The sequence below is a fragment of the Zootoca vivipara genome, chromosome 2 (genome assembly GCF_965207765.1).
Source record: "Zootoca vivipara chromosome 2, rZooViv2.hap1.1, whole genome shotgun sequence".
Classification (NCBI taxonomy): Eukaryota; Metazoa; Chordata; class Lepidosauria; order Squamata; family Lacertidae; genus Zootoca; species Zootoca vivipara.
The window spans coordinates 31,158,001-31,173,640 of record NC_142584.1 but is presented as its reverse complement, the minus strand read 5'-3'; the positions used below and the strand labels follow the sequence as shown (position 1 = coordinate 31,173,640).

Below are 15,640 nucleotides of genomic sequence, written 5' to 3'. Positions count from 1 at the left end.
GCGTCACCACAACTGAGCAGAAAGGCCTTTTTGCCCAAGAAGATGGAGGGATGCATGATGCGCGCGTGCCTAAGGACCAGAGGAGCGATGCTGATGGAAGAGAGGGAGGCGGGCTTAGCGTGGCTTTTTTCCCCGATCAGGGAAAGGGGCGGCTGCTGCCGGGGACGGAGGGAGGCGCGAGGAGGAGCCGCCTCTCTCTGACGAGAGAAGGCGGGATCAGGACCAGCAACAGCATCAGCTGCTGCGCGGCTCCCTTTGACAGGGAGGGAGGGAGGGAGTAGCAGCCTCCGCCGTAGGGAAGCAGGTGAGCGAAGCCGCCGGGATGGAGCCCGCAGCGCCGAGGAGAGGAAGAGGTGGAGAAGGAGAGGAGGGCTGTTAGCGGTGACGAGCGACGAGGGAGGAGGAGGAGGCTCGATCTGGCCCGCCGCAGGGAGTGAGCAGGTAGCGGACCCGGATCCGGGCGCCGCGGGAGGATGGGCAACGCCGACTCCAAGCTCAACTTCAGGAAGGCGGTGATCCAGCTCACCACCAAGACGCAGGTGAGGCGGGGGGGGGGGGAGCGCACCTGAGCAGGGCCGGCCTGCGAGGGAGGGAGAGAAGAAGCACCCCTTAAATTAAAGGCATCGGCGGCGAGGCTGGCTCACTCCTCAGGCAGGCGAGGAGGAGAGGCGTGCAGGGGGCTTGAAGGAAAGGCCTTTCGAGGTGGTTGGTTGGTTGGGGGGATGGGGTTTTGATGGGCAAAGGGTCTCCTTCCTGGACAGGGACATTGATCCAAGGAGAAGCCGTGGGGCTGGGGTTTGACAGAGGATCCAAGAGGGAAGCTTCTGATGTTGGAAGATCCAACACCCCCCCCAATTTTCTTCCTCTGGGGGGCGTTGACAAGCGAGTCTGGGGTAAGCCCACCATCCTGGGGATCTAGGTGGGAATGGACCTTGTGTACAGGCACCTGAAAAGTACTGGGTTTGCAAGCTCTCTGCAAAGTGGGTCTTAAGTCAGTTTATCTTCACAGACATTGCTGTGTTGCAAACCATTTGCTTGCTGCCATGCCTTTATTTGTATTCCCCCCCCCCCTCTTATCGGTGTGCTATCTCCACAACCCACAGGATTAAACTTGGCCTCTCACATAGGCAAGGCAGCCAAGTAAAACCTGCGGTGCCCACAGCTCCATATATTCTTGAATAGAGGCTGACAGAGGTGGGCTGCCTCAAGGATTTGGGCCTAACAGTCGGAGAAGGCCTCACTGGAGCAGAAGGCCTGAGGAGAATACTGTAGTTGGATGCATAGGAGAAAGTTGGAAGGGTGCAGACTAGTAATATGATGTGGTCAGGCCAGATGGTAGACGCTCTCCCCAATCACAGTTTGTGGTAAAGGAATCACAACTGGAGTAAAAGAATGAGCATGATTAGGACCGAGGCTCAAGGCTGTGCCTGTTTGCAAAATGCTGAATTGTTTTGTTGACCTATATGCATCTATTTCATAGCATCGGGTAACTGAATAAATCATTTGGATACACACATCCTTGATGCATAACTTTCTTTTACCCTTTCAGGGAAGCTTGGGGAATTAGTGGTTACACAGCATATGGTGTTCGGCTAATCGGGTTATGCCTTTTGTTTGCTTGCCCTTAAATTTTAAGTCAGGTGCATGGGTACAAAAAAAATGCTGTTACGGAGAGAAGAGGTAATGAACTGCTAGCCTGCAGGCAAATAGTTGAGTGAGTACTGGAAAGTGCAGCAGCTGTCGCAACTTTAGAAACATCGCATGAACCAGACAGGTTGGACTACGTGAGGTGGTGCTTATTGACAGGGAGACAGGAAGGGCCTTGAGATCTTTTATTTGTACTTGAAGGGTGAAAGTTACAGCTAGTGAAAGGGTCTCAACAAATATATTCAGCAAAATTCTTCTCTTTACCCTGCTTGTTGCATAGTGGCCAAAATGCAACAGCTGGTGAATTTTTGCCATCTCCAGCAAAAAAGCATAGGACTCTAGTAACCATGGTTAGAGACAGGTACAGTGTGAGAATGCAGAGGCTGTAAAAAAAAAAACCACCCACCTCCTTTAGTTGGCATATAACAATGCTGCTTAGGATTGTCAGTGTAAGTATCCTAGTGCTTGGGCCTGCAGATATGTAAAAGTAAGAGATATTTTGAAGCTCTGGTGACATGGATTTTCCAGACTTATTTTGATTTGCTGCAATGTGGCAGTGGAAGGCCTGCTTGGAGCAGAATCATGGTGACATTTTTGCTGTATGGAGTTTATGATAAAAGGAGGGACAAATAGACCTTCGGAGCAGGCGTTATATGTTCAGATCTCATGATATGAGAAAAAAGTTAACTTTCTTTTCTTGTTGGTTCCTTTTCTACAGGTACCAACAAAGGAGAAAAGAATGCTAATAAGGGCACCCATTAGGGATCATGAGAGTCAAACATTCCTTGTCCCATCACCAAATAATTTGATTTGTACCTGCAGGTGCAGTATGCATGTCTAGGCTTTCTTGTGCCTAGTCCCACATTCCTTGTCCCATCACTAAATAATAATTAGATTTGTAAAATCCGTAAGCCAGCTTGAGGTTAGGACAAATATTTTGAAAGATAATGGGAAAATATAAATCAACATTTTAGGTTTAATAGAATATTATGTACTTTTTTTCTTTTAGTGCTAATGTGGTGTTCTGCATTACTGTATGTATGTCCTTCAATTGGGTAAAGGAAAAATTAAAAACTCATGTGTATGCATAAAGAGACTATAACATTTGCAATTTTTGACATCTACACTTAGAAATAAGCTTGATTAAATTCAATGAGTCTTACAACCATAAGTATAAAAAAGTCTCATTGGGTTTCACAGTCTGAGCATAGTGCTATGGTAGTAGTACACACAGTAAGGAAATAGGAGTCTTTTTTTTGCTGACTTTATAAGTTCATTCCTTTTATAAAAGTGAACGGTTGGTGTTCCTAGCTTGGTTTGTTTAAAGCCTCTATAGCAGTACTGGAGAGATTATGCCATGAGGAAAGGTGGGCGGAGGAGATGGAACACCCATATTTACATACTTGAGAAGGGCACTATAGTACCTGCAGGTGCAGTATGTATGACTAGGCCTTCTTGTGGCTAGTCACCAAAATATCGGTGTAAGATATAGCACTGCCTTATCAGCCACATTCTGTATGTAGCATTTTGGTGCTGCTGTTTATTACATCATTATAAGAAAATGTAGATCCTTCATATCAGTCAGGGATAGGTGAATTGAAGTTTGATGCTGTTGCTTTTGACTGTTTTGTCAAAATGAAAACTATACCATGAATGCGCCAGTCATACTGTTGTCCAGACTGACAAAAAAATGATCATAAATACTACATGTACTCACAACACACCCTTGCGTAACCTAATAAATCCTACTATTTCAAATTTCTTTTTGTGAATGTCAGGCTGCAGATCTGAACCAACTGGACTTAGTGCACATGAGTGGTTTCTGTTGTCTGTGTTTTCTAATTGTAATTAGATAATTTTCAAAAAGCCTGAATAGTGACCAAGTACTGTATGAAAGGCTATGTGCGTCTGTAACCTGGGGGCTGGTGTTTTTACTATGTTAATATAATTAGTACAAATTGCAAATACGGTAAGCAGTGCTATCTTTTCCATAGTACCTTTGGTGATAATATGCTGCCTGCCATTGCATTCTGTCAGTGTTGGTGGATTGCTTTTTATATTGCAACTGGAATGCTTGCTCCAGAGAAAATGATAGATTTATTTTTTAATCGCATGCCTTCCTTCTTCCTACTGTCTCCTTTACTGATGGGTAGGATTAGCAAATATAGAGGCATTCATTTTAGGCATTTGAACTCAGCAAGGCAACTGCCTTAGACACGAGAAGCAAAAGTTACCGGTATTTGGGCAGCTATGGTCAAACTAGGCTTTCTTGCTTGACAACATTAAGTACAATTCAGCAGGTTGTTTCCCCTCAAAAAGGGCTCTGGACAGTTACAAAGCATCTTATTATTGCACCAAACTTATAAGTAGGCTAGGAGATGGTGATTTTATCAAGACCACCAACTTCAGCAAGGATTTGAACCCAGATTTCCCATACAAGTCCAAAATTCTGCATTGCACTATCTTTATTAAGTTACCATTATTTGAAAATCTAGCTAATGCTGATTTGGAAGTGTGTTGTTGCCTTTTCCTGTTTCAAAGAGTAGCACTATTCTCTTGTTTCTGCAGATGTATCCTGTTTCCTCAGGAATCTTGTGCAGAGCTGTTGATTCTCTGTAAATTATCAGGTCCACTGGAATTTAAGTAGCTCCTTTCATTTCTCTCAAGTTAAAGCAAAACTGTTAAGACAGAACTAAAATGCACAACACACCACTTGATACACACATTCACTTTCCCTGGATTAAATCTCTTGCTTTATTTTATAGCAATTGTTGTTGTTTAGTCGTTTAGTCGTGTCCGACTCTTCGTGACCCCATGGACCATAGCACGCCAGGCACTCCTGTCTTCCACTGTCTCTCGCAGTTTGGTCAAACTCATGTTCGTAGCTTCGAGAACACTGTCCAACCATCTTGTCTTCTGGCGTCCCCTTCTCCTAGTGCCCTCAATCTTTCCCAACATCAGGGTCTTTTCCAAGGATTCTTCTCTTCTCATGAGGTGGCCAAAGTATTGGAGCCTCAGCTTCACGGTAATTTATAGCAATTACCGGTACTTTAAACCTCAGCTATGTTTCCTGGCTCTAACCCCTTTCCTTAAATACTCAACTAAGGCGGCAATCATGTACCTGCTTACTTGGATATAAGTTCCCTTGAACTCAATGGGCCTGCCTTACTCTGTGGCTCTTACTTACAAATAGATATTTAAATCATTACACTGTAAGATAATAGTTACTTTTGATAATGAGCTCACTTATAATACCCTTGGTCCTCTTAGGCTTTGCAGACATATCACAGCATGTCCGTAGCAAGTGGTTATGTTGTGTTCAGATATCTTTGTCTGCAGTGCCTTTTTATTTCAAGATACATTTTAATTCTAATGGAAGTGGTAGAAACTTTTTGGCACATCAAGGATGGCACAGCTGAACATAGGTCTGGTAGCAGCTTAAGGTAATTTCGTTGGTCTCTGAAGCTTATTTTGGAGGTGACCTAAAAGCATAGTTCTCAAGAATGTTCTCCCCTGCCCCCAACTTGTCCCATGTTTTGTACAAAGAGTATTGGATCAAACATACTCATGATATTGTTGAAACAGTTTACTATACTAAATATGCCAAATAATTATGCCTGGGGAAAGATTCTGTAATGCAAAAACTTGCTGTTTTTTTTCAGCCAGGAAACTATTCAGTGTAAGGTAGAACACCTGCCTTTTCTGCTGAAGTGGCCCCTTCCCCTGGCGGTCATCTGACCAGGACATTCTGCCTAATTCCCCGAACGATATCCAGTATTTCCGGAAATACTGCATTCCAGTGAAACAGAGGATAGATCTGGAATCAAACTGTTTTGTTTTTTTAAAGTTTTATATTCTATACTTTTATTTTACATTATTTACAAATGTAACATTCAATATGGTTTTTATATATACTACAGCGATCCTTACATTTTCGTGGTTCTTAGTGGGGGAGGGGGAAAATAAAAGGAAATTAATATTATGTGGTGGGATAAATAGGTGCACAGCACTGAATTCTCTCCACCCTCCTCATGTAAATAAACACTCTTCCAGTGCACAACCTTCTCAGCAGAGTCCCTGGTGAATCATTGCCTTGAGAGCATATAATACTGTACTTCCTTCTCTGGCTTCCTCATGACCATCTGGCTAGATAAGTTTGCAGAGGAATTTTTTTTTAGGGGTGTGGGGGTTCATTTAACACAATTTAGTGGCTGGAAAGTACCGTATATATCAGCTAATAGCAAGGGGCCAGTGCTCGTATTAACCCCCCCCCCCATCCAACATGGATAGATCACAACCTACCTTGAAAATACTGCTTGGGGTGCATACACAAAATGGCCACCCTTTCATACAAAGTGGCTGTTCTGGGAGTTGGGAAGGGGATTTTGTAGGGTGTGGGACGGACATCATCCTAAGGGTGTGAGAGAGGATACTATGAGGGGGTGGAGCTTAGGGAAGAGGCAAGGCTGACACTTCTTTGATGAGTGCTGTGTCTACTATTCTAATACACTAGATTTGATATTCCTTCCATTAAGTTTTGCATTCTTCTTGCCTTTTCATATCCAGCATCCAGCATCAAGTCACATTTTTAATCCATCTGCATTGTGGGTGATTTGCTCATTAGTTTTTCCCAGGGCCATGTTGAAAAGAGTGTGGTAACTTGAATATTTGTCAAGGTAATGGATGTATTTGAGTTGCATAATACACTGCACCCCAGTTATACCAATCCTATTTATTCTGGGTAGTTGTTACTATAATAATAATAATAATAATAATAATAATAATAATAATAAGCCACTCTGGGCGGCTTCCAACACACATCAAGTCAGGGGCCACTTCTTTTCCTAAATACTCGGTTATATCATTCTGAATGTCAGTGTAAATGCATTTTACACCTGTGCACACAATCCACTAAAATTCCTGATTCTCAGTAGTTCAGTGCCATGAATATGCTTTCCTGCCAAATTTATTTCTGATTGTTCACTCTGTTTTCCTCTTTCCTCGCTGAGAAGGAGCTGAATGCAGACTTGCTGTGTTGCCCATTGGTTAACATGCAAATACTTTCTGGATTAAGGCAATCACCTGTGATTAAGTGCCTACTTTTAGAGAATGCAAAGGGGCTCATTTTATGGATGTTAAGGATGGTGACAGGGAGGTAGTTGACATTAGTACGGTATCTCATGGGAATATATAACCACCATAGAACAAACCTGCTCTACCAGTTTATGCTTTGCTTACCTGCTTCAGCTTTCTGGTCTCTGTGTTTTAGGGACACATCGCCTATCGATAGCTCAGGTGGTACTCCTTCATCACAGCCAGTTATTAATCAGAAATGACAAAGTTTCTTGCTGTCACTTAAACTGTTCTTTAACAATATTGGCATTGGATGCCTTTATCTGCTGTAAAGCCAGGAAATTGGAAGCCAGGAAATTGTCTTTGTTTAAACAAGCAGTCATCTTTCCTCTCCTCACCCTTTCCAAACACAATTTGAAATTGCCGAATGCCCTGAATAACTTGCTATTAGGCAAGAACTGCTGTTTGCTTTTGGAGCTTTTACTAGGTCAGTCACACAAGATCATGATAGAACATTCGTTTTACCTGATGTCTTGACTTGTCCTGCTGAGTAGTATTCAGTGAGTCTGTAATGACTGAAATTTATTTCCTTTATTAGGAGAGAAAACCTCCTTCACTTGGTATACTTAGTACAGTATTCTTAGAGTGACTGTTTGTGTTGGCACAAAATAATCAAGTATGCTCAGTATGACTTTTGTGGTGCCTGTATAATAAACTATATGCATGTAGATGTGCACCCATGTCCAGAACGCTGTGTGTTACTCTGCCTTTGTATATAGCTCTGTTCCCATACATGCATTGGTTTCTATTAAAGTGTCTGTCAAAGCGTCTGTCTTGAAAGCTGCAACGAACGAACAAGAGATGTTGGTGTAGCTTCATAGGGACCTGCCGATTCTCACCACAGCTTCTTGCCCCTTCCCATTGGCCCTAAGTCCTTGCCCTTTTGCTCCCAGCTTCTCTACATCATTTCCCTTCAGTTTTTCTACCCTACTTGTGTCTCTCCAAGATCCTCTATTATTTTATTAACAATGCATTTACATTTGTCCAACTGATCAGTAGTATTGGGTTGATTTGGTTGGATGGCTTTGGATGTTCCTTGGTCATGGACTTCATTCAAATCTCTGCTTGATAAAGTGATCACATCAAGTATTCAACCAGTAACTCAAAAACCAATGTAGGTTATAATTGTGTTGTGGTGTTTTTAACCTACTCTCTGCCTTCTGATCAGCCTTCTGTGGCTCTTAGCTTTCCCAAAAGTCATTCCCATTTCCAGGTTTTGTACGTTTTCATTAAAGACCACCTGACTACTCCCACCTGCCTTCCCAGGTTGTGCTGCTGCATTGGGCGAGAAAACCCCTTTCTATAGGAGTTATGTCAACTGGCACTGGGCTAGTGCTTAGCAGTCATTTCTGATAAATTATTTTTGAATAAGCATGGGTTTGTATTGAATGTCTTTTTTATTGGTCCGCTTTTGCTTACTGATGTGCTATGATTATACTGATGGATGTGTTTTTGGATCTTTATTGTTGTGGGCTGCTTTGCCCTCAACCTTGCTGTTGGAAAAAGCAGCATAAAAATACTGAATCAATTCAATCCTTTGATATTTGTGTCTCTTCAGCCTGTAGAAGCAACAGATGATGCGTTCTGGGACCAGTTCTGGGCAGATACAGCTACTTCAGTCCAAGATGTTTTTGCTCTTGTTCCTGCTGCAGAAATCAGAGCTGTGAGGGAAGAATCTCCTTCAAATTTGGCTACTTTGTGTTATAAGGTAAAATGCATTCTTCTTCCTGTATTGCCCCCACTGTGAAATTTAGTTATACAAATATTAGCTCATTCAAAGGGGAGCATTTGGCCAAAGGTAAATCAATTCAGAATGAGATGTCCTTCACTCTTAAGTAGAGACCACTGATCACGTGGAATGCACGTGGAATGTGTCCAGGGCAGCTGTCTACCAGCTCCATCTGGTACGCAGGATGAAACCCTACCTGCCCGCGGACTGTCTCGCCAGAGAAGTGCATGCTCTAGTTATCTCTCGCTTGGACTACTGCAATGCGCTCTATGTGGGGCTACCTTTGAAGGTGACCCGGAAACTACAACTAATCCAGAATGCGGCAGCTAGACTGGTGACTGGAAGCGGCCGCCGAGACCACATAACACCGGACTTGAAAGACCTACATTGGCTCCCAGTACGTTTTCGAGCACAATTCAAAGTGCTGACCTTTAAAGCCCTAAACGGCCTCAGTCCAGTATGCCTTAAGGAGCGTCTCCACCCCCATTGTTCTGCCCGGACACTGAGGTCCAGCGCTGAGGGTCTTCAGGCGGTTCCCTCGTTGCGAGAAGCTAAGTTACAGGGAACCAGGCAGAGGGCCTTCTCGGTAGTGGCACCCGCCCTGTGGAACACCCTCCCATCAGATGACAAAGAAAAAAACAACTACCAGATTTTTAGAAGACATCTGAAGGCAGCCCTATTTAGGGAAGCTTTTAATGTTCAATAGATGTTCAACAGATGGGCGGGGTATAAATAAATTATTATTATTATTATTAGTTTTTGAAACGACTCCATAATTCCAAATAATCCTAAATTAGCACCAAGGCAATAGAATACTTCAGTAGATTCATTGTTAGTTGCGGTTTATGGTAATCTGAAAGAGGAAATAGTATCAAACTACCAATACCCTGCAGGGTAGGCAAACATGAAAGCTGTAGTTAAATTTCAAAAGGATTAACTATGGCAATCAGTGTTGGACAGTAGTAGCCTGCAAGGCAAGAATAAGAGTGCAAGGATCTGAATTCCAGTTATAAAGCTCACATGTGTTTTAACTGTAGATACCTAGATATGCATATGATCAAAGGATCCAGACAGACTTTTGCTAGTTTTAACTGTGCTCAGGATTTACGTTTACCAGGTGAATTTTAGAATACCATCTTCCTAACCCTCCCCAAGAAAGCAGACCTAAGGGTCAAACTACCGTAGATGTGACCTTAGGTATGCCTCTGAATCCCATTATAGGGACTCTCATGTTCTTTTAAGCCTGGAGTCCACCATGTGGTGTCTGCAGGCAGCATGGTGTCCTTGGACCAAGACCCCCTGCCTCTCCCAATTTTTATTTTATTTTTAAATTAGGATTAAGAACTATTTTTAAACGCTTGGTGCTGGGCCAGGTGAAAAGCAAAGTGCAGGCATTCAACCACCTAGCCTTCTTCCCTCACTTTCCTTAGAGTGCCTTTGGATGGTCCCAGAGGTTTTCTCCAGAGAAAAGGAAAGGCCAGCTGAAGACCAGTGGCTGTGCTTCCAGCCTCTCCCTAAAATGCTTTGGAAAAGAAAAGGCCACCATTATTACCATGGATGAAAAACTCCTTGTACCTGATTGCTCAGAGGCTAAAAAAATGCTGCTGGAAATGCTTTTCTGGTTCTGAACATGATGTAGTGATGATAGAATAATATTGGTGAAAAGGAAAACAAGTTAGAAATTGGTGAAAAGGAAAACAAGTTAGAACTTGCTTTTCTAGTAAATTGCTTGTGCCTCCTGCAATGGACCATCTTACAATGCGAGAAGCCTGGTGATAGGGTCTCTGCAAAGTTTTAGGTGCCAGGTTAAAGCAGTTCTATTTCAGGAGGCCCAGGCACTATGAATGTTGCTATACTATTTCCATTTTCTGATGTGGTTATCTATTTTTAATTATATATATTCTGCCACATTGAGACATATATTGCAAAGCAGGTGATACATTCCTTAAATAAACAAACAACACTTCCTGCCTCAGAAAATTGTGCCCCAGGGCAAGTTCAGTATTTATAAAAATGCACTTTGTATTATTCCATTTTGTATACCAGATTTAAACCCTTGCATTATAAGTTGAAGTGGTTGTTAAAGACTTTGGTTTCATCTCTTCTTGTTTAGGTTTTCTTATTCATTATAGCAGAATATTTGTAATTCTCTGTCTAACAGAGAAGACTTTAACAGCACAAGGGTGTCTTGAACAGGGGATATGCATCACATTTGTAGTTTCCTGCTTTCAGTTATAGAAAATAAGCAAGTGGGTCTGTCTTTTTCCTATACATGTATGTGGCACAGTAGCATATTATGATAATTGCATATCACTAAGATGTATCATCATGCGAAAGGCTGGACTGGATGAATCACAAACCGGAATTAGGATTGCTGGAAGAAATATCAACAACCTCAGATATGCAGATGACACAACCTTGATGGCCGAAAGTGAGGAGGAATTAAAGAACCTTTTAATGAGGGTGAAAGAGGAGAGCGCAAAATATGGTCTGAAGCTCAACATCAAAAAAACTAAGATCATGGCCATTGGTCCCATCACCTCCTGGAAAATAGAAGGGGAAGAAATGGAGGCAGGGAGAGCTTTTACTTTCTTGGGTTCCATGATCGCTGCAGATGGTGACAGCAGTCACGAAATTAAAAGATGCCTGCTTCTTGGGAGAAAAGCAATGACAAACCTAGACAGCATCTTAAAAAGCAGAGACATCACCTTGCCAACAAAGGTCCGTATAGTTAAAGCTATGGTTTTCCCAGTACTGTAGTGATGTATGGAAGTGAGAGCTGGACCATAAAGAAGGCTGATCGCTGAAGAATTGATGCTTTTGAATTATGGTGCTGGAGGAGACTCTTGAGAGTCCCATGGATTGCAAGAAGATCAAACCTATCCATTCTTAAGGAAATCATCCCTGAGTGCTCACTGGAAGGACAGATCCTGAAGCTGAGGCTCCAATACTTTGGCCACCTCATGAGAAGAGAAGACTCCTTGGAAAAGACCCTGATGTTGGGAAAGATTGAGGGCACTAGGAGAAGGGGATGACAGAGGATGAGATGGTTGGACAGTGTTCTCAAAGCTACCGATACCAACATGAGTCTGACCAAATTGCGGGAGGCAGTGGAAGACAGGAGTGCCTGGCGTGCTATGGTCCATGGGGTCACGAAGAGTCGGACATGACTAAACAACACCAACAAAAGATGTATCTCAGGAGAGTTTTCCCATATTCAGCAACAGGAACTTCACCTGCTCTAGTCTGGAATAAATAATGACAAGCAGTGTTTCTTTCAGACATTGAAAATACTTTCAATATTCCCTTTTTTTTTACTCTTTGGTAAATGGAGGAAAGAGGAACCTATTTGTATCTACTGTACCACCAGTACTTTTAGACTGGACTATTGCTAGTCCGCTATGCAGTATTTACTTGCAGAGCACTCTATTTAATATGACTTTACATACCTTGCAAATCACTGGGCTGGATGCATGCTATTCAAACTATGTAAGCAGTCATGTTAAACAATTTCTGATAGTTCTCCAGGAGCTGGAAGCAGCATATTGATCCTCAAAATGTATTATGCATTTCCAATTCAAATATGAGTTCATTTTCAAGAGTAATGTATACCATACTGCGGACCGAAGCTTTTCTCCCACCAAAAAGGTATCTGGGAATATCAGATAATAACTGCAAAAATAGAAGCTGGCATGGGCTGCTGCTGGTAGGGTTATACTGGAGTCAGTGACCTTGTTCCTGAAAAACAGTGATGTTAACTTGATCTCAGGTATTTTTCTTGGAAGTCTGGCATGCCCTCTCCCCACACTTTACAAATATATTGACCAGTTGGATCCATATTTCCCACCTCTTCCATTATGCTTGGCACTTGTTAAGAGCACTTCTCATAGAGCAGCACATTCATCTGTGGAACCTTCAGTCATTTTTCAAGATCAAGGAAGAAAGTAAGATTTTGATTAGGCACTTCTAAGTCTTGAAATTCTTTCTCTTCCCCGGTCTTTACTAAATTGTCACATTTTTCAGTATTGGGTAACATACAGCACTGCATGATCAGATTTAAATGCTCACAAAAGTATTTCCCTTTCTTCTTCTCCCCCCCCCTCAAAATCTGTTCCAAAAGAAATTTGGGTGGGGGAAGGCGCTAGAAGGGCAAGTTCTGTTAAACAAATGGAAATCTGTTGTGCAAATGGGATGGAAACATTGGATGTTACCTATTACGTTCAAACAGAGGCCAGCACTAATAATAAATAAATATGCATTTATTAAATGCTGCTGCTGCAGTAAGCCATTTGAAAACATGAATTATCTGTGGCAATATTTGGTGTCTGCATGCCAGTACTGTAGTTCCTTTCATTTGCTTTACCTTATTTGTTCTAGGCAGTGGAAAAGCTGGTGCAGGGAGCTGAGAGTGGCTGTCACTCTGATAAGGAAAAGCAGATTGTCCTGAACTGTAGCCGCCTGTTGACCCGCATCCTACCCTATATCTTTGAGGATCCCGACTGGAGAGGCTTCTTCTGGTCAACCGTTCCTGGGGCAGGTCGAGGAGGGGTATGTATCTATTGAATTGTACTATTGCTTTCAAACAGATGAAGGAGGCAGGACTTCTTAATCAAAGTGTAATGATTAATTTATTTTAACTACTAAATTATATTTATCTAAAGGTAGGAAAACTTCACCCAGGCCCAGGGATGTCTGCACTGTGTTGCTTGGTTTGCTCTGATCCTGGCAGCATTTCTGCCTTCTAAAATGAAGCACTGAAACACATTTAACGGAGGACTGGAGGCTCATAATGGAAAGACTGGTAAAGCAGGCACCTTGTTTTGTCCAAGCCTGTATCTTTTAAACTATCTTTCATCCATGGGCATCTCAAGGAAAAGCTGGTCATTCTCAAAAGGATACCTGGTGTGGAAGAACTGTCTTGAAATTCATTCTATCTATAAATGGGGTGGAAGGGAAGAAAATTAAATGAACCTGGACTAGTGATGTCCTTGGAAAGACAACGTAGGGTGCTTTTTGTTGCTGAATTTTGCATCTTACTCAGCATCTGCAATAGCCTGCTCAGGAGTAATTTTGGTCTGCAGTGCCAGTGAAAAATGGCAAGGACTGACTGTACTATTGATCTCTTGTTTCAAGTCATGCTTATTCAGAGCCAACAACCACGATCACAATAGTTTCCAGGGTTCAGACATATTATCAGTAGTTTCAGTTGTTGTTATTTACAATAACAACATATATGATCATATATACATATATGATCAGCTGGGATATAGAAACTTCAAGTTATCATGGTCCCAAGCTGTATAGGGCTGTTTTCAAACCCATTTCCTTCACCTGAAGAGATGGCTGGTGGCATTCTTAATTTATTTTCCTCCAAGACTATGTGTGCAGCCCAAGTGTCTGTGGGAATAGGGTTGTGATGGGTGTAAATTGTGTTGAACACTTGAAATGTGTTCTCTGCATTGGCCTTAGAAAATAGGACTTCGAAAATGTGCAGGAACTACTGAAGAGGGCTAACCCTAATGCAACACTAAGTGGGGCGGACTTCTTAATATTGTCTGGAAGCAATCAGTTTGTGAGTTGTTTTTGCCCACTGTCACAGTGGCCTGGGTGGGCTACTTCAGAGTAACGACTCCACACAGCTCTGCATTTTATCTTTTTATTGGTGCTGCGTATTTACAGTGCTAAAGGCAGTACTATTTACAGAGACACATCTTATCCGCTTGAGTCAGAACCTCCGAATGGCGTTTGGCGCGTTTTTCTCCAACATAACAACTTGGGGAGACCCAGCCTCTTCCCCCTACGTTTTCTGCGCAATTCCGGAGTTGGGGGGATAGGTCTGCCCCCCTTGCTTTCCCCTTCCTGTGCCACCTGGGACGATGGCTCCTCTACCCTGCCTGAGCCTCGGACCCCACTTCCTGCTTCCCCACTTGCGTCGGAACTCTCCCTGCTTTCCCCTGCGCTCGGGGATGGGCTGGAACTCAGGAGGGGAGGGACTTCGCGATATCCCCTGTCCCTCACACCCACTTTCCCCGAATGCGTAATAAAAATTATTTGCTTTTGAGTTCTATAATGCCACTCTAGTCTCTAAACCTCCCATTTCTGTCAAGGAATTTAAATCTGACAAAGCAGGGAAATGTCTGCAACCAAATATTGATCATTCAGTCACTTTGCATGTTTCTCATTTGGGTGTTGCTTGTAGAATTTGGAAAATTTTTGTTTTGTTTCACAAACTGCAGTTTTGTAGTCATAAGCAACACAGGATGAAACCGTTTTATGTGTTTTTTTGAGTTGTTGGTGGGATTTTTGTTTTTGCAAATTGTTAAACTGAGAATGCCATAGAAATCTGTTTCCACGCCATATCTTCAGAATGACTTGCTTAAAAATAGTCCCCACTGCCAATTACAGCCTGTGTACAGCATGGTGGGGATTTCTTGCCTCATTTTGCTTTAGGCCTACTATAGTTCATCCTCATACAGACTGTCAACCTATTTAAATGTGTTCACTTTCCAATAACATTTTAAACGATTAAACTGATCAAATATTGCAGTAGTTGAAATATTGGGAATACGGTATGTATGAAAATGTTTTTGTTGACTAAATAACATCAAATAATTTATGGGGATCAATTTATGGGCTCTGTTCTTTTTCAGGAGCTGCTTCTAGGCTAGACCCATTAAAACGAGCAGGAGTTATAAGAGCACAACTGTGATAGTATATTCTGCCTATTCATTTCAGCGGAGCTTAAGCTGGAGATTGTAATTGGTGCTTACCTCAAGAGCTGTGCATTGTATGTTCCACTGAAGGCCACGGCTCTGTGTTAAATCCATCCCATGTTGTCTGTGATTAATTGATTTGATGCTTTTGCCCTTAAGATTCTTAGACACTATTTTTCCTTCTCTGATTTCAAAGCTGAATGGAAGGGCAGCCAGCCGGTCTTCATCTCTTTTGTTTTCTATTTCTGCCCTTGGTATGCTTTTATTGGTTGCCCCGATATGGTACTAGACGATGTCGGATCAATGCAGGTCATTATTGTAGTCTAGCCTGCTTGCCATGAGTGAAGGGCTCTGTGTCATGCACAGGCTGATACAGTACAGGCCTGGCTGTCACAGATAAGCCCCTGTCCCTCCCCCT

The 15,640-nt window shown here is 42.5% G+C and overlaps 1 protein-coding gene across 2 annotated transcripts in view; it reads left to right on the top strand.

Annotated features, from left to right (window-relative positions):
- The first annotated feature begins 207 nt into the window (after positions 1 to 207).
- Positions 208 to 15,640, top strand: part of HID1 (HID1 domain containing) — a 44,536-nt gene continuing 29,103 nt past the window's right edge. The window contains exons 1-3 of one of the 2 annotated variants that reach the window (XM_035104414.3): positions 208 to 539; positions 8,339 to 8,488; positions 12,887 to 13,057. In XM_035104414.3, coding sequence (XP_034960305.1) covers positions 474 to 539; positions 8,339 to 8,488; positions 12,887 to 13,057 — 387 coding nt within the window. In that variant the 5' untranslated portion in view covers positions 208 to 473. Of the gene's footprint in view, positions 540 to 743; positions 894 to 8,338; positions 8,489 to 12,886; positions 13,058 to 15,640 lie in introns of those variants that run through there. The other variant, XM_088661531.1, reaches the window with a different exon arrangement.